Source organism: Mobula hypostoma, chromosome 30 (assembly GCF_963921235.1).
Source record: "Mobula hypostoma chromosome 30, sMobHyp1.1, whole genome shotgun sequence".
Classification (NCBI taxonomy): Eukaryota; Metazoa; Chordata; class Chondrichthyes; order Myliobatiformes; family Myliobatidae; genus Mobula; species Mobula hypostoma.
Window position 1 is genome coordinate 14,509,451 of NC_086126.1, and position 19,529 is coordinate 14,528,979.

Below are 19,529 nucleotides of genomic sequence, written 5' to 3' on the forward strand. Positions count from 1 at the left end.
ATCAAGAAATGGAAAGAATATGGCTCAGCTGTAAACTGCCTAGACAATGACCCCAAACGTGAAGCCAAAGATACGCAGGAATAGTTTAAAAACAACAAAGTTAATGTCCTGGAGTGGCCAAGTCAGAGTCCAGACCTCAATCCAATTGAGAATTTGTGGCTGGACTTGAAAAGGGCTGTTCACTCACAATCCCGATACAATCTGACAGAACTTGAGCAGTTTTGTAAAGAAGAATGGGGGAAACTTGCAGTGTTCAGATGTGCAAAGCTGATAGAGACCTATCCACACAGACTCAAGGCTGTAATTGCTGCCAAAGGTGCATCTACTAAATACTGACTTGAAGGGGCTGAGTAATTATGCAATCAACTATTTTGTGTTTTATATTTGCAATTAATTTAGATCTTTTTGTAGAGATCTGGTTTCACTTTGACACAAAAGAGTCTTTTTCTGTTGATCAGTGTAAAAAAAAGCCAAATTAATTCCACTGTGATTCAATGTTGTAAAACAATAAAACATGAAAACTTTCAAAGGGGGTAGTTTTTAAAGGCACTGTATATGGTCTTTTGTGTGTGTGTGTGTGTGTGAGCACTCTGTGTGTGTGTATGTGTGTGTGTGTGTGTCTCTGTGTCTGTGAGCACTCTGTGTGTGTGTGTGTGTGTGAGCACTGTGTGTGTGTGTGTGTGTGTGTGTGTGTGTCTGTGTCTGTGAGCACTCTGTGTTTGTATATGTGTGTGTGTGTGTGTTTGTGTGTGTGTTTCTGTGTCTGTGAGCACTGTGTTTGTGTGTGTGTGTCTGTGAGCACTCTGTGTTTGTATATGTGTGTGTGTGTGTGTTTGTGTGTGTGTTTCTGTGTCTGTGAGCACTGTGTGTGTGTGTGTGTCTGTATCTGTGAGCACTCTGTGTGTCTCTGTGTCTGTGAGCACTCTGTGTGTGTGTGTCTGTGTCTCTGTGTCTGTGAGCACTCTGTGTGTGTGTGTGTCTGTGAGCACTCTGTGTGTGTGTGTGTGTGTGTCTGTGTCTGTGAGCACTCTGTGTTTGTGTGTGTGTCTGTGTCTGTGAGCACTGTGGGTGTGTGTGTGTGTGTCTGTGTCTGTGAGCACTCTGTGTTTGTGTGTGTGTGTGTGTCTGTCTGTGAGCACTCTGTGTTTGTATATGTGTGTGTGTGTGTGTGTGTTTGTGTGTGTGTTTCTGTGTCTGTGAGCACTGTGTGTGTGTGTGTGTCTGTATCTGTGAGCACTCTGTGTGTCTCTGTGTCTGTGAGCACTCTGTGTGTGTGTGTCTGTGTCTCTGTGTCTGTGAGCACTCTGTGTGTGTGTGTGTGTGTGTGTGTGTGTGTGTGTGTGTCTGTGTGTGTGTGTCTGTGAGCACTGTGTGTGTGTGTGTGTGTCTCTGTGTCTGTGAGCACTCTGTGTTTGTGTGTGTGTGTCTGTGTCTGTGTGTGTCTGTGTCTGTGAGCACTGTGTGTGTGTGTGTGTGTGTGTGTGTGTGTGTGCGTGCGCGCGAGTCATTTGAAAGCAAGTTTCCACGCAGTAACCCCCGGCTCTTCCTCCGCTCTGCAGCTAACTTAACGGGACACACGGAGAAGGTGGGCATGGAGAACTTCGAACTGCTCAAGGTGCTGGGGACGGGAGGTGAGTTTACCGCTCGGAGGGAGCGTGTGCAGAGGGCATTTCACTCTGGGTTGGCGGGGGGGGTGGGGGAAGATCCAATCAGATCACCTCAGGGAACGGCAGGACCTAATGTCTCCGGGGCCGTCTGCCCCAGGTCGGGTGAAGACTTGGACAGTGATGGGGCTGTGCAAGAGGGGTACAGGGATGGTGGCAATCTGGCCGGTGGGCTGGGAGAACTGGGGTGGGGGCAATGTTGTAACGGGGCCAGCTTTGGGCAGGAGATGTCTCGCTGGGCTCAAGGGGGAGGGGGTTGTGTCCTTGGGGTGCCGCCAGAACACAGAGCAGTGAAACAGAGCACAGGCCCTTCGGCCCACGATGTTGTGCCGACCCTTTGACCTGCTCCAAGGTCAATCCAACCCTCCCCTCGCACATCGCCCTCCATTTTTCCATTTATCCTCATGTCCAACTAGGAGCCTCCTAGATATCCCAAATGTCTTTGCCTCGACCACCACCCCGGCAGGCTGTTCCACACACCCACCACTCTCCTTGTAACGGACTTGCCTCTGACTTCCCCCCCTATACTTTCCTCCAATCGCCTTAAAATTATGCCCCCCTCCCCTGATATTAGCTACTTCCGTCCGGGGAAAAAGTTTCCAGCTGTTCTCTCGATCTGTGCCTTGTCATCTTGTACACCTCCATTGACTCATCCTCCTCCTCTGCAAAGAGAAAAGCCCTCGCTCGCTCAACCTTTCCTCATAAGGCACCCTCTCTAATCCGGGCAGTATCCTGGCAAATCTCCTCCGTACCCTCTCTAATCCAGGCAGCGTCCTGGTGAGTCTCCTTCACACCCTCTCTAATCCGGGCAGTATCCTGGCAAATCTCCTCCGTACCCTCTCTAATCCAGGCAGCGTCCTGGTGAGTCTCCTTCACACCCTCTCTAATCCGGGCAGCGTCCTGGCGAATCTCCTCCGTACCCTCTCTAATCCAGGCAGCATCCTGGCGAATCTCCTCTGCACCCTCTCTAATCCGGGCAGCATCCTGGTGAATCTCCTCCGCGCCCTCTCTAATCTGGGCAGCACTCTGGCGAATCTCCTCCACACCCTCTCTAATCTGGGCAGCACCGTGGTGAATCTCCTCTGCACCCTCTCTAATCCGGGCAGCATCCTGGTGAATCTCCTCTGCGCCCTCTCCAATCGAGGCAGCATCCTGGCGAATCTCCTCCACACCCTCTCTAAATCTTCCACATCTTTCCTATAATGGGGCAAACAGAACTGAACACAATACTAGTGAGATCTAACCAGGGTTTTATAGAGCTGCCACGTTAATTCACAGCTCTTGAACTCAATCCCCTGACTCATAAAGACCAACACACCATACACCTTCTTAATGACCCTACCAATTTAGAGGGATCTACAGACTTGGACCTCAAGATCCCTCTGTTTCTCCACACTGCGAAGGGTCCTGCCATGAACCTTGTATTCTACCTTCAAATTTAACCTTCCTCCTTCATCTCGACGACAGTAGGGTAACAAGTGTCATCTAACCAGGACGGTCTCTCTCTCTCTGTGCCTCAGCCTACGGGAAGGTGTTCCTGGTGCGGAAGGTGAGCGGGCACGACGCGGGCAAGCTGTTCGCCATGAAGGTGCTGAAGAAGGCGTCCATCGTGCAGAAGGCCAAGACGATGGAGCACACCAAGACGGAGAGGCACGTCCTGGAGCAGATCCGCCAGTCGCCCTTCCTCGTCACCCTGCACTACGCCTTCCAGACGGACGCCAAACTCCACCTCATCCTCGGTGGGTGCTGGTCGACGTCCTGTCACGTCACGCCACTCCCCCTAACCCCCACCACGGCACCAATCCCCAGACCAATAATCCAGGCCTCAGACCGGGCAGCTACTGACCCACGGGGTCTGTCACCCCTCAGCCTCCGGGTCTCCCAGAGGGGACAGGGTAAAGTGGGGTGGATAAAAAATACACAGACACACACAGATACACACACACACACACACACACACACACACACAGCTTCACACAGCACATTGACACTTACACACATTGAGAAATGTACACACAGTCACTGACTGAAACAGAAACACGTTCGTACAAACATGCGTCTACATGAAAAAAGAGACTCTGTCTAACTTGAGTCCCAGGAGTGTGATCAGAGCTTCACTCTGTGTCTGACCCCGGGAGTGTGTGATGGGACGGTGTAGAGGGAGTTTCACTCTGTGTCTGACCCCGGGAGTGTGTGATGGGATGGTGTGGAGGGAGCTTCACTCTGTGACTGACCCCGGGAGTGTGTGATGGGACAGTGTGGAGGGAGCTTCACTCTGTGTCTGACCCTGGGAGTGTGTGATGGGATGGTGTGGAGGGAGCTTCACTCTGTGTCTGACCCCGGGAGTGTGTGATGGGACGGTGTGGAGGGAGCTTCACTCTGTGTCTGACCCTGATAGAGTGTAACACACATAAAAGTTGCTGGTGAACGCAGCAGGCCAGGCAGCATCTCTACAAAGGCCGAGACCCTTCGTCAGTACTAACTGAAAGAAGAGCTAGTAAGAGATTTGAGAGGGAGGGGGAGGGATGGAGCCAAGAGCTGGACAGGTGATTGGCAAAAGGGATATGAGAGGATCATGGGACAGGAGGCCCGGGGGAAAGAAAAGGTCGGGGGGAACCCAGAGGATGGGCAAGGGGTATAGTCAGAGGGACAGAGGGAGAAAAAGGAGAGAGAGAGAAAGAATGTGTGTATAAATAAATAAATAAGTAACAGATGGGGTATGAGGGGGAGGTGGGGCATTAGTGGAAGTTTAGAGAAGTCAACGTTCATGCCATCAGGTTGGAGGCTACCCAGACAGAATATAAGGTGTTGTTCCTCCAACCTGAGTGTGGCTTCATTTTTACAGTAGAGGAGGCCGTGATAGACATGTCAGAATGGGAATGGGATGTGGAATTAAAATGTGTGGCCACTGGGAGATCCTGCTTTCTCTGGCGGACAGAGCGTAGATGTTCAGCAAAGCGGTCTCCCAGTCTGCATCGGGTCTCGCCAATATATAAAAGGCCACATCGGGAGCACTGGACACAGTATATCACCCCAGTCGACTCACAGGTGAAGTGATGCCTCACCTGGAAGGACTGTTTGGGGCCCTGAATGGTGGTAAGGGAGGAAGTGTAAGGGCATGTGTAGCACTTGTTCCGCTTACTTGGATAAGTGCCAGGAGGGAGATCGGTGGGGAGGAATGGGGGGGACGAATGGACAAGGGAGTCGCGTAGGGAATGATCCCTGCGGAAAGCAGAGAGGGGGGGAGGGAAAGATGTGCTTAGTGGTGGGATTCCGTTGGAGGTGGCGGAAGTTACGGAGAATTAGATGTTGGACCCGGAGGCTGGTGGGGTGGTAGGTGAGGACCAGGGGAACCCTATTCCTAGTGCGGTGGCAGGAGGATGGAGTGAGAGCAGATGTGCGTGAAATGGGGGAGATGCATTTGAGAGCAGAGTTGATGGTGGAGGAAGGGAAGCCCCTTTCTTTAAAAAAGGAGGACATCTCCCTCATCCTGGAATGAAAAGCCTCATCCTGAGAGCAGATGCGGCGGAGACGGAGGAATTGCGAGAAGGCGATGGCATTTTTGCAAGAGACAGGGTGAGAAGAGGAATAGTCTAGATAGCTGTGAGAGTCAGTAGGCTTATAGTAGACATCAGTAGATAAGCTGTCTCCAGAGATAGAGACAGAAAGATCTAGAAAGAGGAGGGAGGTGTCAGAAATGGTCCAGGTAAACTTGAGAACAGGGTGAAAGTTGGAGGCAAAGTTAATGAAGTCAACGAGCTCAGCATGCGTGCGGGAAGCAGCGCCAATGCAGTCGTTGATGTAGCGAAGGAAAAGTGGGGGACAGATACCAGAATAGGTTCGGAACATAGATTGTTCCACAAAGCCAACAAAAAGGCAGGCATAGCTAGGACCCATACGGGTGCCCATAGCTACACCTTTAGTTTGGAGGAAGTGGGAAGAGCCAAAGGAGAAATTATTAAGAGTAAGGACTAATTCCACTAGATGGAGCAGAGTGGTGGTAGAGGGGAACTGGTTAGGTCTGGAATCCAAAAAGAAGCGGGGAGCTTTGAGACCTTCCTGATGGGAGATGGAAGTATATAGGGACTGGACATCCATGGTGAAAATAAAGCAGTGGGGGCCAGGGAACTGAAAATCATCGAAAAGTTTCAGAGCGTGAGAAGTGTCACAAACATAAGTGTCCGGAGAGAGTGTGACGGGATGGAATAATGGGAGCTTCACTCTGTGTCCCCAGTGTTCAATGCTGTGTCTTTCATTGACAGATTATGTGAGTGGGGGAGAGATGTTCACCCATCTGTACCAACGAGACCATTTCTCTGAAGCAGATGTTCGTATCTACATCGGAGAGATTGTCCTCGCATTGGAACACCTCCACAAGGTACGTGTTGATAGTGTAATACTGTGCCTGCGTACAGATTCCACCATCCTTTGAACCCCAATCGCAGAGGTCTCCCCAAAACCTATCCCACCTTAGATGACCCATTTGATTTATTGCCACAAAAGGCTGCAATGGCTGCCAATATATCCCAGCATGCCAAGTGTGTGTGAAACCCCTCTATTGGAGCTATGGGCTGAGCCAGGAATTGTGGGTACTTTAGGAGACATGGTGCCAGGGAGAAATTTTGTGGGAAGAGGGGGGTCTTATCAGGATTATCCAGTGGCGCCGGAGAAGGAGAGGGGAGGTGGCACTTCTCCTCAGGGAATTATGAGAAGTTTTGGGCCCCATATCTGAGGAAAGATGCGATGGCCCCGGAGGTTCACAAGAACGATTGAGGGAATGAAAGGGTTAACGTGCGGGGCCCACTTTGGGGCCTGTACAAGATGGAGTTGGGGTTGGGGGGGGTGGAGTCTCACTGAAAACTATTGAATATTGAAAGACCTGGATAGAATGGACGTGAAGAGGGTGTTTCCTACAGTGGGGTGGGGGGGGGGGAGACTGTGGACTTTTTGTTTGCCACAGGCGGCTGTAGAGGCCAAGTCGTTGGGTATATCTGAGGTAGGGTTCGGTAAATTCTTGATTGGTCAGGGGGATCAAAGATAACGGGGAGACTGGGGTTGAAAATAAAATCAGTGAGGGTGCGATCCCATGATTGACAGGCCGAACGGCCTAAGTTTTCTCTCTCTGTTGGTGAAGGGTGTCCGCGATTTGAAAAGGTTTATTTAAAACTCGTCCTTGATCGACTGGTTAATCCCGGAACTCGCTGCTCCTGAGGGTGGGCCACGGGGGAGGGGTGGGGTGGAACGATGGAGGGGGATAAAGTTTTGAAAGATTTGGGGGGGGATGCAGAACGGACGGTGGGGGGGTGGGATGAGGCGCAGGAAGATCAATCGTGGGGTGGGCAGCGTAGCATTGAGAGGCCGGGTAGTCTATGACTTGGTGGGATAGTAGCAAGGGGCTGAGCGGCCTACACCTGCTCCTACTTAGAGTGAAATGAATGGAGGAGAGAGAGAGACAGACAGACAGACAGAGGGAAAAGAGAGAGACTGGGACAGAGAGAGAGAGACAGGGATAGAGAGAGAAGGGGACAGAGAAAGAGAGAGAGACAGAGATAAAGAGGGAAAGAGAGCGACTGGGACAGAGAGAGAGAGACAGGGATAGAGAGAGGGGGACAGAGAAAGAGAGAGATAGAGAGGAAGACAGAGAGGGACGGGAGAGAGAGAAGATGGAGAGACAGATAGAAACAGAGTCAGAGAGAGAGAGTGGGAGGTTTAGAGAGAGACGGAGAGAGAGGGAGGAAAGAGAAAATAAACTATGTGGCAGGAGGTCAGCGAGGACGGCTCGTCCCAGCAGGAAGGACACGCTCTGGCACCGCGTTTGTTCGACGTAATTTTGTACGAAGTCTCCTCCCACAGCTGGGAATTGTTTACAGGGACGTGAAGCTGGAGAACATCCTGCTGGACAGCGAGGGGCACGTGGTGCTGACCGACTTCGGCCTCAGCAAGGAGTTCGTCGGGAACGAGGTGGGTCCCCTGGGTCGGGGGAGGGTGGAGTCCCTCGCCCGGGCCGAGGAGGACAAGGGTAGGAGTGGACGGTTTGGGATTCCTCTGCTTGGCGGCGGCCGAGAAACGATCGCTAACGTTTCAAACGGTGCGCTGGGACGTCCCAGGACAGTGGGCGAAGCGTGTTGGATGGGTGGTGGGCCGTCTTGGGTCCGTCTGGGCACAGGGAGATCCCACAACGTTGCTAAGGGCAGGGTGGGGGGTAGGGGTCTCGTTTCGGTAGCACCTGTCGAGGGATTTTCCCTGGGACGTCGCGAAGAAATTCCTTTGGGGCCAGATTGGGGTTTGGGTGGAAGTCCTGTTGGAGATGCCATCTCCCCTGCATTGTGGAGCTCCCTTCCACGTTGTGGAGCTCCCTCCTCGCCGCCCCTCCCACAGCCTGGAGCAGGGAGGTAGGGCGAGGGAGGGGAATGACAGGATGGGTTGGGGGAGGTGATTTGGGCCGAGGTTTCGGAGGAGGAGGGGGACGGGGGGGTGGGCGTATTTTCCCTCCCCGGAGGGGAGAGGTGACGGACTGCCTTCTCACCCGGCAGGCGGAGCGAACCTTCTCGTTCTGCGGGACAATCGAGTACATGGCACCGGAGATAATCAGGGGAAGCAGGTCAGGCCACGGGATGGTGAGTCAGTTCCCGGCCCCAGGACCCCGCCGTTCCCTCCCTCCGCGCACCTCCTGTCCCACCCTGCAGCTCTCTCCGGTTCCCTCTCCCCCCTCCTACCTCCAACACCACCGGCTCCTTCCTTCCCTCGCTCCCCTTACATCCGCTCTCCCCTCCTCTCGTCCCTCCCCCTTACCCATCATCTCCTTCCCTCTCCCCTCTCCCTTCCTTTCCTTCTCCTCTCTCCCTGCCCTCCCTCCTCTTCTCTCCCCTCCCCCTCCCCTTCCCTTCTCCCCCCTCCCCTTCCTATCTTCCGCCCCTTCTCCCCTCCCTTTCTTCCCTCACTCTTTCCTTTTCCCTCTGTCTCTCACCCTTTCTCTCCCCCCTCTGTCTCCCTCTCCCCTCTCCTCCACCCTCTGTCTGCCCCCTCCCCTCCCTAGTCCCTCTCTTTGCCACTTTCCCTCTCCGTTCCTCTCTCTGTCCTCTTTTTACTCCCTCCATTCCTCCCTCTCTCTGTCCCCTTCCCCTCACGATTTCCTCTCTCTGCCACTTTTCCCCTCCAACCCTCACCCATCCCCTTCCCCTCTCCATTTCCATCTCTGCCCCATTCCTCCCCTCTTTCACCCCTCCTCTCTTTCCTCCCCTTCCCTATATCTGCGCCGACCCCTCTAAATCTCTCCCCAGACCTTCCTCAATCTCTCTCTCTCTCTCTCTCTGCCCCGACCCCCTCCACCCCCTCTCCCACATTCACTCTCAGCCAGTGACCTCTCACCCCCTCCCCCATTTGCTCTCAGCCGGTGACCTCTCTGCCCCCTCGCCCTCTCTCAGCGGTGACCTCTCTCCCGTTTGCTCTCAGCCGATGACCTATCTGCCCCCTCGCCCTCTCTCGGCGCTGACCTCTCTCCCCCTGTGCCCACAGTCAGTCGATTGGTGGAGCCTGGGGATCCTGATGTTCGAGCTGCTGACGGGAGCGTCACCGTTCACCCTGGAGGGGGAGAAGAACAGCCAGGGGGAGGTGTCCAGGTGGGTGCCCGATCACCGTCCGGCAGCCGGCGCCCAGTCCCGCGCGAAGATCAGCGACTGTTAGGGTCACTGATGAAGCCTGCGTGACCCTGACTGCCCCTTGAGTAGGTGGGGGTTCGGGAGGGGGGCACTCCTTTGGGGAAGGAGCTGTTGGGATCTGGACGGACTGACGGAGGAGGACAGCGATACGAGTCGGAGTTGGGACGGCATGAGACCAGGAGGGGAATCCGCAGGGGCCAGCGTTCCTCCTGAGCTGGGAGGGGGACCGGCAACCCGCGATTTCAGCAGGAACACCAGAAACTATGGTCGTTTACGGCAGTGTGGAGGGAGCTTCACTCTGTGTCTGACCCCGGGAGTGTGTGATGGGACGGTGTGGAGGGAGTTTCTCTCTGTGCCTGACCCCGGGAGTGTGTGATGGGACGGTGTGGAGGGAGCTTCGCTCTGTGTCTGACCCCGAGAGTGTGTGATGGGACGGTGTGGAGGGAGCTTCTCTCTGTGACTGACCCCGGGAGTGTGTGATGGGACGGTGTGGAGGGAGCTTCGCTCTGTGTCTGACCCCGGGAGTGTGTGATGGGACGGTGTGGAGGGAGCTTCGCTCTGTGCCTGACCCCGGGAGTGTGTGATGGGACGGTGTGGAGGGAGCTTCGCTCTGTGCCTGACCCCGGGAGTGTGTGATGGGACGGTGTGAGGGAGCTTCACTCTGTGCCTGACCCCGGGAGTGTGTGATGGGACGGTGTGGAGGGAGCTTCACTCTGTGTCTGACCCCGGGAGTGTGTGATGGGACGGTGTGGAGGGAGCTTCGCTCTGTGTCTGACCCCGAGAGTGTGTGATGGGACGGTGTGGAGGGAGCTTCTCTCTGTGACTGACCCCGGGAGTGTGTGATGGGACGGTGTGGAGGGAGCTTCGCTCTGTGTCTGACCCCGGGAGTGTGTGATGGGACGGTGTGGAGGGAGCTTCGCTCTGTGCCTGACCCCGGGAGTGTGTGATGGGACGGTGTGGAGGGAGCTTCACTCTGTGCCTGACCCCGGGAGTGTGTGATGGGACGGTGTGGAGGGAGCTTCACTCTGTGCCTGACCCCGGGAGTGTGTGATGGGACGGTGTGGAGGGAGCTTCACTCTGTGTCTGACCCCGGGAGTGTATGATGGGATGGTGTGGAGGGAGCTTCTCTCTGTGCCTGACCCCGGGAGTGTGTGATGGGACGGTGTGGAGGGAGCTTCACTCTGTGTCTGACCCCGGGTGTGTCTGATGGGACGGTGTGGAGGGAGCCTCTCTCTTCTCTCTGTGCCTGACCCCGGGAGTGTGTGATGGGACGGTGTGGAGGGAGCTTCACTCTGTGCCTGACCCCGGGAGTGTGTGATGGGACGGTGTGGAGGGAGTTTCTCTCTGTGCCTGACCCCGGGAGTGTGTGATGGGACGGTGTAGAGGGAGCTTCACTCTGTGCCTGACCCCGGGAGTGTGTGATGGGACGGTGTGGAGGGAGTTTCTCTCTGTGCCTGACCCCTGGAGTGTGTGATGGGACGGTGTGGAGGGAGATTCACTCTGTGCCTAACCCCGGGAATGTGTGATGGGACGGTGTGGAGGGAGCTTCACTCTGTGCCTGACCCCGGGAGTGTGTGATGGGACGGTGTGGAGGGAGCTTCACTCTGTGTCTGACCCCGAGAGTGTGTGATGGGACGGTGTGGAGGGAGTTTCACTCTGTGTCTGACCCCGGGAGTGTGTGATGGGACGGTGTGGAGGGAGTTTCACTCTGTGTCTGACCCCGGGAGTGTGTGATGGGACGGTGTGGAGGGAGCTTCATTCTGTGTGTGATGGGACGGTGTGAGGGAGCTTCTCTCTGCGTCTGACCCGTGTTCTCTCTGCAGACGGATCCTGCAGGCTGACCCACCGCTGCCCCCGGAGGTGAGCTCGGTCTGCCGAGACCTGATCCAGAAGCTGCTCATCAAGGACCCAAAGAAGAGGCTGGGCTCTGGTCCCAAGGGCACCCTGGAGATCAAACGGCATCCCTTCTTCAGGGTAGGACCCTCTCCCCCCCTCTCCCTCTCCCTCTGGGTGCTGGACGTAGGGGGTCGGGCTCTGAATGGGCAGGGATCGGGCGTAATCGGAGGCCTGGGTAGGTCACGCAGCTGCAGATTGGAAAGTGAAGGCTTCGTCTGGTACAGAAACCTCGGGAGGTTGTGGACACCCCGTGCAGATCCCGCCTCAGCTCATGTAGACTACAGTGAGATCGCGTAAAGATCTTGGAGCGAACTGTCAGGAAGTGAGATGTGCTGCCGGGGGGGGGGGAGGAGAGGGTGCCAAAGGATTGGCGTGGGTGTGGTGGTGCTGAGGGAGCCGCTCTGTGTGAAGGATCGCTGAGGGAGGCCCGCTCCATGTGTGGGACCATTCTGGGAGAGCCGCTCCATGAAAAGGCTCGCTGAGGGAGGCCCGCTCCATGTGTGGGACCATTCTTGGAGAGCCGCTCCATGCAAAGGATCACTGAGGGAGGCCCGCTTCGTGCGAGGGGCGGTTGAGGGAGAGTAGCTCGGTGGGAGGGGGGCCATTGAGGGAACGGTGCTCCGTGCGAGGGGTCGTTGAGGGACAGCAGCTCCACTTGAGTGGCCACTGGGGGGGGGCTGGTCGGCGGGAGGGGCCAGACCTTGGGAGGAGCCGCTGAGGGAGCACCGTTCCGCGAGAGGATCTATCGAGGAAGGGGAGGGGTGGGACCGCCTGTAATCGAGGCTTGGCTCTGAATTGACCTGATTTCGATGCCGTTGATTGGTCAAGGTGCTGGTTGGTTGCTAGGTGGAGGCCGACGAGGTGCCGGAAGGTGACAGCATGGAGCTAGGGGGCGGGGGGGGGGGGGTTTGTTTCAGCTCCCTCCGAGTGCTGGTTGTCAAAGAAATTCTGATTCCCGTTCACTTATTTATCTCGTGAACATCGAAGCCTGTCACGATGTGGTGGGGGCAGCCAACGACTGACGCCACACGTTCCAGAACCCCCGTGGCGTACCCACAATGCTCGGCAGAACAACACAATGACAGCAAGTCCACAAGGCCATGAGATGTAGGAGCAGAATTAGGCCATTCAGCCCATCGTTCCATCATGACTGACTTGCTATCCCTCTCAACCCCCCCTTCCCCCCGTAACCTTTGACGCCCTTGCTAAACGGCGCTTTAAAGACTCCCGATGACTTGGCCTCCACGTCCGTCTGTGGCAGTGAATTCCACAGATTCACCACCCTCTGGCTAAAGAAATTCCTCGTCGTCTCTGTTTTTGTCTTCTGAGGCTATGCCCTCTGGTCCTAGGCACCCCCACTGTAGGAAGCATCCTCTCCACGTTAACGCTCTCTGAGTCGCTCAGCATCCGGGTGGTTTCGATAAGATGCTCCCCTCAGCCTTCTGAATTCCACTGAGGACAGGGCGAGGGGCATCAAATGCCCCTCCCACCCACCTTTCCCCCTCACCTGGTCTCACCTGTCACCTTCTGCTCCATCCCCCCTCCTCTCCAGTCCTGAGGAAAGATTTCAGCCTGAAACGTCGACTGTTTATTCCTCTCTGCAGATCAGGCATAGGTGCAGAATTAGGCCCATCGAGTCTGATCATGGCTGACCCCGGACCCCACTCAACCCCATACACCTGAATTCTCGCCACGTCCTTTGATGCCCCGACTGACCAGGAAAATATCAGCCCTCGCCTTAAATATACCCACGGACTTGGCTTCCACCGCACCCTGTGGTAGAGTATTCCACGGACTCACTACTCACCGGCTAAGGAAATTCCTCCTTACCTCTGTTCTAAAAGGTCACCCCCTCAGTTCTGAGGCTGTGCCCTCCAGTTCTGGATACCCTCACCACAGGAAAGATCCTCTCCACATCCACCCTATCTTGTCCTTTCAACATTCGGTAGGTTTCAATGAGATCCTCCCCCTCATTCTTCTAAATTCCAGCGAGTACAGGCCTAAAACTGCCAAACGCTCCTCACATGTTAACCCTTTCATTTCCAGAATCATCCTCTTGAACCTCCTCTGGACTCTCTCCAATGACAACACATCCTTTCTGAGATATGGGGCACAAAACTGTTGACCATACTCCAAGTGAGGCCTGACTAGTGTCTTATAAAGGCTCAGCATTATCTCCTTGCTTTTATACTCTATTCCCCTTGAAATATATGTCAACATTGCATTTGCCTTCTTTACCACAGACTCAGCCTGTAAATTAACCTTCTGGGAGTCTTGCATGAGGACTCCTAAGTCCCTCTGCACCTCTGATGTTTGAACCTTCTCCCCATTTAGATAATAGTCCGGACTATTGTTCCTTTTTCGCCCATTCTTCCCACTTGTCTAAGCCCTGCTGCAATTGTGTTTGACGGGGCTGAAGGCATCTGGGGGACCGCCGGGTGGGAGATCAGACACACACACGCACTCATCGATCCCAGGTCTCTGGGGCCGCGACGCCGCTCTACCCACACTGCGTGTTCCTGTTGTCACCCCCCCCGCCCCAGTCGACGAGTAAGGCAGGCAGCTGAGTGGCCTCTCTCTTACAGGGCCTGAACTGGGATGACCTGCTGGCCAAGAAGATCCCAGCGCCCTTCAAACCCGTCATCCGCAGCGAGATGGACGTGGGCAACTTTGCCGAGGAGTTCACGGAGATGGACCCCACCTACTCTCCGGCCAGCGTGCCCCACAGCGGCGACCGCATCTTCCAGGTCGGTCTGAACTGCCGGGGGGACGTGGGACTGCCCCCTCCCGGCGCCGGGGGTGGGGTGGGGCGGGCGGGGTGCGAACGGCTGCCATTTTGGGAGAGATTCTCACTCTGCTCTCACCCCCTTCCCCACCCCCCCACACCAGGGTTATTCGTTTATCGCCCCCTCGGTCCTGTTCGACCGCAACGCCGTGATGTCCGAGCCCCTGGAGATGCAGCTGAGAGCCGAGGGTCCCGACCCCATGGCGGTTGCTCGGAGCGCCATGAGCAAGGTAATAAACCTCCCCACACCCCCCACGAACCACCCTCCTCCTGTCCCCACCCCCACTACCAAATCCCCTCCTGTCCCTCCCACTACCCACCCCCTCTCCTTCCATCCCCACCCCATTACCCACCCCCCTCTCCTTCCATCCCCACCCCCAATAACCACCCCCTCTCCTTCCATCCCCACCCCATTACCCACCCCCTCTCCTTCTGTCCCCACCCCCAATAACCACCCCCTCTCCTTCCATCCCCACCCCATTACCCACCCCCTCTCCTTCCATCCCCACCCCCAATAACCACCCCCCTCTCCTTCCGTCCCCACCCCATTACCCACCCCCTCTCCTTCCATCCCCACCCCCAATAACCACCCCCCTCTCCTTCCGTCCCCACCCCATTACCCACCCCCTCTCCTTCCGTCCCCACCCCATTACCCACCCCCCTCTCCTTCCATCCCCACCCCCAATAACCACCCCCCCTCTCCTTCCGTCCCCACCCCACTAACCACCACCCCTCTCCTTCCGTCCCCACCCCCAATAACCACCCCCCTCTCCTTCCGTCCCCACCCCATTACCCACCCCCTCTCCTTCCATCCCCACCCCATTACCCACCCCCCTCTCCTTCCGTCCCCACCCCATTACCCACCCCCTCTCCTTCCATCCCCACCCCATTACCCACCCCCCTCTCCTTCCGTCCCCACCCCCAATAACCACCCCCCCTCTCCTTCCGTCCCCACCCCACTACCCACCCCCCTCTCCTTCCGTCCCCACCCCCAATAACCACCCCCCTCTCCTTCCGTCCCCACCCCATTACCCACCCCCTCTCCTTCCATCCCCACCCCATTACCCACCCCCCTCTCCTTCCGTCCCCACCCCCAATAACCACCCCCCCTCTCCTTCCGTCCCCACCCCACTACCCACCCCCCTCCCCTTCTGTCCCCACCCCAATAACCACCCCCCCCTCCTTCCGTCCCCACCCCACTAACCACCCACCTCCCCTTCTGTCCCCACCCCAATAACCACCCCCCTCTCCTTCCATCCCCACCCCATTACCCACCCCCTCTCCTTCCATCCCCACCCCATTACCCACCCCCTCTCCTTCCGTCCCCACCCCATTACCCACCCCCCTCTCCTTCCATCCCCACCCCATTACCCACCCCCCTCTCCTTCCATCCCCACCCCATTACCCACCCCCCTCTCCTTCCATCCCCACCCCCAATAACCCACCCCCTCTCCTTCCGTCCCCACCCCATTACCCACCCCCCTCTCCTTCCATCCCCACCCTACTACCCCCTCTCCTTCCGTCCCCACCCCACTAACAACCCACCTCCCCTTCTGTCCCCACCCCCATTACCCACCCCCTCTCCTTCCGTCCCCACCCCATTACCCACCCCCTCTCCTTCCGTCCCCACCCCATTACCCACCCCCCTCTCCTTCCGTCCCCACCCCACTACCCACCCCCCTCTCCTTCCATCCCCACCCCATTACCCACCCCCTCTCCTTCCGTCCCCACCCCATTACCCACCCCCTCTCCTTCCGTCCCCACCCCATTACCCACCCCCCTCTCCTTCCATCCCCACCCCACTACCCACCCCCCTCTCCTTCCATCCCCACCCCATTACCCACCCCCTCTCCTTCCGTCCCCACCCCACTACCCACCCCCCTCTCCTTCCGTCCCCACCCCATTACCCACCCCCCTCTCCTTCCATCCCCACCCCACTACCCACCCCCCTCTCCTTCCATCCCCACCCCATTACCCACCCCCTCTCCTTCCGTCCCCACCCCCAATAACCACCCCCCCTCTCCTTCCGTCCCCACCCCATTACCCACCCCCCTCTCCTTCCGTCCCCACCCCATTACCCACCCCCCTCTCCTTCCGTCCCCACCCCATTACCCACCCCCCTCTCCTTCCATCCCCACCCCCACTACCCACCCCCCTCTCCTTCCATCCCCACCCTACTACCCACCCCCCTCTCCTTCCATCCCCACCCCCACTAACCACACCCCTCTCCTTCCGTCCCCACCCCATTACCCACCCCCCCTCTCCTTCCATCCCCACCCTACTACCCACCCCCCTCTCCTTCCGTCCCCACCCCACTAACCACCCCCCTCTCCTTCCATCCCCACCCCCACTAACCACACCCCTCTCCTTCCATCCCCACCCCACTACCCACCCCCCTCTCCTTCCGTCCCCACCCCCAATAACCACCCCCCTCTCCTTCCGTCCCCACCCCACTAACCACCCACCTCCCCTTCCTGTCCCCACCCCACTACCCACCCCCTCTCCTTCCATCCCCACCCCACTACCCACCCCCCTCTCCTTCCGTCCCCACCCCCAATAACCACCCCCCTCTCCCTCCGTCCCCACCCCACTAACCACCCACCTCCCCTTCCTGTCCCCACCCCACTACCCACCCCCTCTCCTTCCATCCCCACCCCCACTAACCACCCCCTCTCCTTCCGTCCCCACCCCACTAACCACCCACCTCCCCTTCTGTCCCCACCCCACTACCCACCCCCTCTCCTTCCATCCCCACCCTACTACCCACCCCCCTCTCCTTCCATCCCCACCCCCCACTAACCACTCCCCTCTCCTTCCGTCCCCACCCCCCACTAACTACCCCCCTCTCCTTCTGTCCCCACTCCCACACTAACCACCCCCCTTTTGTCCCCACCCCCACTAATCACACCCCTCTCCTCCCGGCACCTCCTCCCCATTCACCCCAATCTTTCGTGCCGTGTTTTTTTTATAGCATTTTGTCTGTTTTTCATTAGTCCGAGTCGTTAGCCCGACACTCAGCCCAGCACGGACGGGAAGCGCGCAAGGGGCGGCCGGATTCAAAATCACCCCCTCGCCCTGCTTCTCCCTCACCCTCCCCCCTCCCCCGGGGAGGGATATAACAGGAACCCAGGACGTTATAATTTCCTCCACAAGGGAGGTGAATCTGTGGAAGTGGTTGAGGCAGTCACATTAATAATGTTACAAGACATTATGGCAGGCAGATGGTCTTGGCTGGCATTGGTTAGATGGGCCAAATGGCCTGTTTCCATCAATAACACTAGACAACGAAGATTTTGCTTCCTGAATACTTCTGGGTGTTTTTTATGGATCTTGAAAATCACCATGAAATTTCCCGTCACGCACCATTTAAAAAAAAAATCGGCTATATTTGCAATTCAATCAATAATTCGAGTCAATTAAAATGTTGCCCACAACGTGAACTAGAAAGTTTTCTATCTCATCGAGGCATGCTTAGGCAGGGCGGGACAGGTTTTAGAACAGCTATAAATTTCCGTGAGGGAATTCGATATTTGAGACAGATATTTCCCAGAATTACTGATGCAAAGACTTTAGGAAGGCAGTTTTGTTGGTCCACAAATTAAACAAGTCATTAATGACAGGCAATTCGAAGAACTTCTGGTGGGACCGGAGAAAATCACATGGAAGGCATTCAAGGATGTTGTTGAAACTTTTCTTGGCAACTGCAGAGCACCAAACTACGTGTAGCTGGTTGAGAACACGTTTCAAGCACACAAAACCATGAAGTGCAACATGTCACTAAAGATTCATTTTCTGCCTTCCCATTTTGACTTCTTCCCCGCAAATCTTGACGCTATCAGTGACGAGCACGGTGAAAGGATTCACCGGGACATCGCGGTCACGGAGAAACGGTATCAGGGCAACTGGAATCCATCGATGATGGCTGATTATTGTTGGACACTTAAGCAAGAAGCCTCAGACACTGAAAATCATCAAGAAACCATTTTTAGCAAGAGTTGAATTATTGCAAAACGTCAGCACGTTATAGTCAATAAAAGTAAATTTCTTGTTTCTCTAAATTCCTACGTGATACAAGTAGTCTGAAATTAGATTCGCGTTCAGCTTCAAGCGATCTATCATACACAAAGATAATTTCCGAGGAAGCAGCACTTTCGGAAGAATTTTTTGTCCGGTGTCGTCACCATGGCTGCTATTTGAATCTCTTCGTTATAGTTCCCTCTCCCCGATGGTGACGCGGGGCGTTTGGGGAGTGGGACTGGTGGGTCAGGGGGGAGAGGATGCCATTGCCCCCAGGCCGGTGACTGTGTCTCCAATTCTCCGGCAGGACTCTCCCTTCTTCCAGCACTACGAGCTGGACATGAGGACGGAGCCACTGGGGACGGGCAGCTTCTCCATCTGCCGCAAGTGTCGCAGCAAGTTGAATGGCCAGGAGTTCGCCGTCAAGATCGTCAGCAGGAGGTGAGGAGGGAGGGCTAGGGCCCTCTGTTCCCCAGCGTCCATCCGGGCCTCTGATCCCAGAGCTTCCGGGTCGCCACGCCCTCTCCTGCGACACTCAGCAATTCCCCTTCCCTCCGGCCCACCGGGACCTTCACAACCTCCACCCATTCTGGAGGGTTTTTCCAACTGATCCCCGTCTCTGGCTCTTTGCTGTAACCCTGGCTCGTCGCCCTCTGCCCTGACCCCAGCCTGTCACCCTCCGATGTTTGACGTAACCCCCCAGCTCTTTGACCTCCGACCTTTGACCCGATCCCACCTTGCCGCTCTCTGGCCTGCTGACCTCCGCCCTAACTCCGCTGCTTCCGGTCTGTGTGGCAGGATGGAGGGACACATTCAGCAGGAGATCGGCGCCCTGAAGCTGTGCGAGGGTCACCCCAACATCGTCAAACTCGCCGAGGTCTTCCAGGACCAGGTTAGTGCCCGCTGGGCCTACTGGAGAAGAGAACAAGAGAGACAGAGTGACCTTTGACCCTGAGGATCAGGAATGTGTTGGTGGGTCCCAATGACCTCTGACCCTAAGGGGTGAAAACGTGATTGCCTTTAGGTGACCCTTGACCCCGGAGTTGGGGAGCGTGTGATTGGCTCTCAGTCACCAAGTATTTGGGGTGGCAAACATGCATTTGGCTGCCAGTGACCCCTGACCTTGAGGGCGGAGGGCGCTGTGGGGTGTTTGAACCCTGGCCCAAGCACTGTGCTACTGTCCATGGTGTGAAACCTTCCCTTGTGCTCGGGGAGGAGACCAGGCCGGCCGCCAGCGGGCTGACACAGGGTTGGGTAGCGGGTCAGCCATGGGTGGGCGAGGGCGCCGTCGCTGACCCCTGACCCCTGACCCAGTGCCCTCTGCCCTCAGTTCCACACGTTCCTGGTGATGGAGTTGCTGCGGGGAGGCGAGCTGCTCGAACGCATCCGCCGCCGGAAGCACTTCAGCGAGCTGGAGGCCAGTCAGACCATGAGGAGCCTGGTGTCGGCTGTCAGCCACATGCACGATGCTGGCGTGGTGCACCGCGACCTGAAGCCTGAGGTAGGCCT

The 19,529-nt window shown here is 56.6% G+C and overlaps 1 protein-coding gene across 2 annotated transcripts in view; it reads left to right on the forward strand.

The window, feature by feature from the left end:
• The window catches only part of LOC134339755 (ribosomal protein S6 kinase alpha-5-like), a 48,122-nt gene that overhangs the window by 15,240 nt on the left and 13,353 nt on the right, over window positions 1-19,529 (forward strand). The window contains exons 2-13 of one of the 2 annotated variants that reach the window (XM_063036519.1): window positions 1,560-1,631; window positions 3,185-3,403; window positions 5,927-6,042; window positions 7,518-7,625; window positions 8,198-8,281; window positions 9,180-9,283; window positions 11,146-11,296; window positions 13,804-13,965; window positions 14,108-14,233; window positions 18,328-18,461; window positions 18,819-18,912; window positions 19,351-19,521. In XM_063036519.1, coding sequence (XP_062892589.1) covers window positions 1,560-1,631; window positions 3,185-3,403; window positions 5,927-6,042; window positions 7,518-7,625; window positions 8,198-8,281; window positions 9,180-9,283; window positions 11,146-11,296; window positions 13,804-13,965; window positions 14,108-14,233; window positions 18,328-18,461; window positions 18,819-18,912; window positions 19,351-19,521 — 1,541 coding nt within the window. The remainder of the gene's footprint in view (window positions 1-1,559; window positions 1,632-3,184; window positions 3,404-5,926; window positions 6,043-7,517; window positions 7,626-8,197; window positions 8,282-9,179; window positions 9,284-11,145; window positions 11,297-13,803; window positions 13,966-14,107; window positions 14,234-18,327; window positions 18,462-18,818; window positions 18,913-19,350; window positions 19,522-19,529) is intronic. The other variant, XM_063036520.1, reaches the window with a different exon arrangement.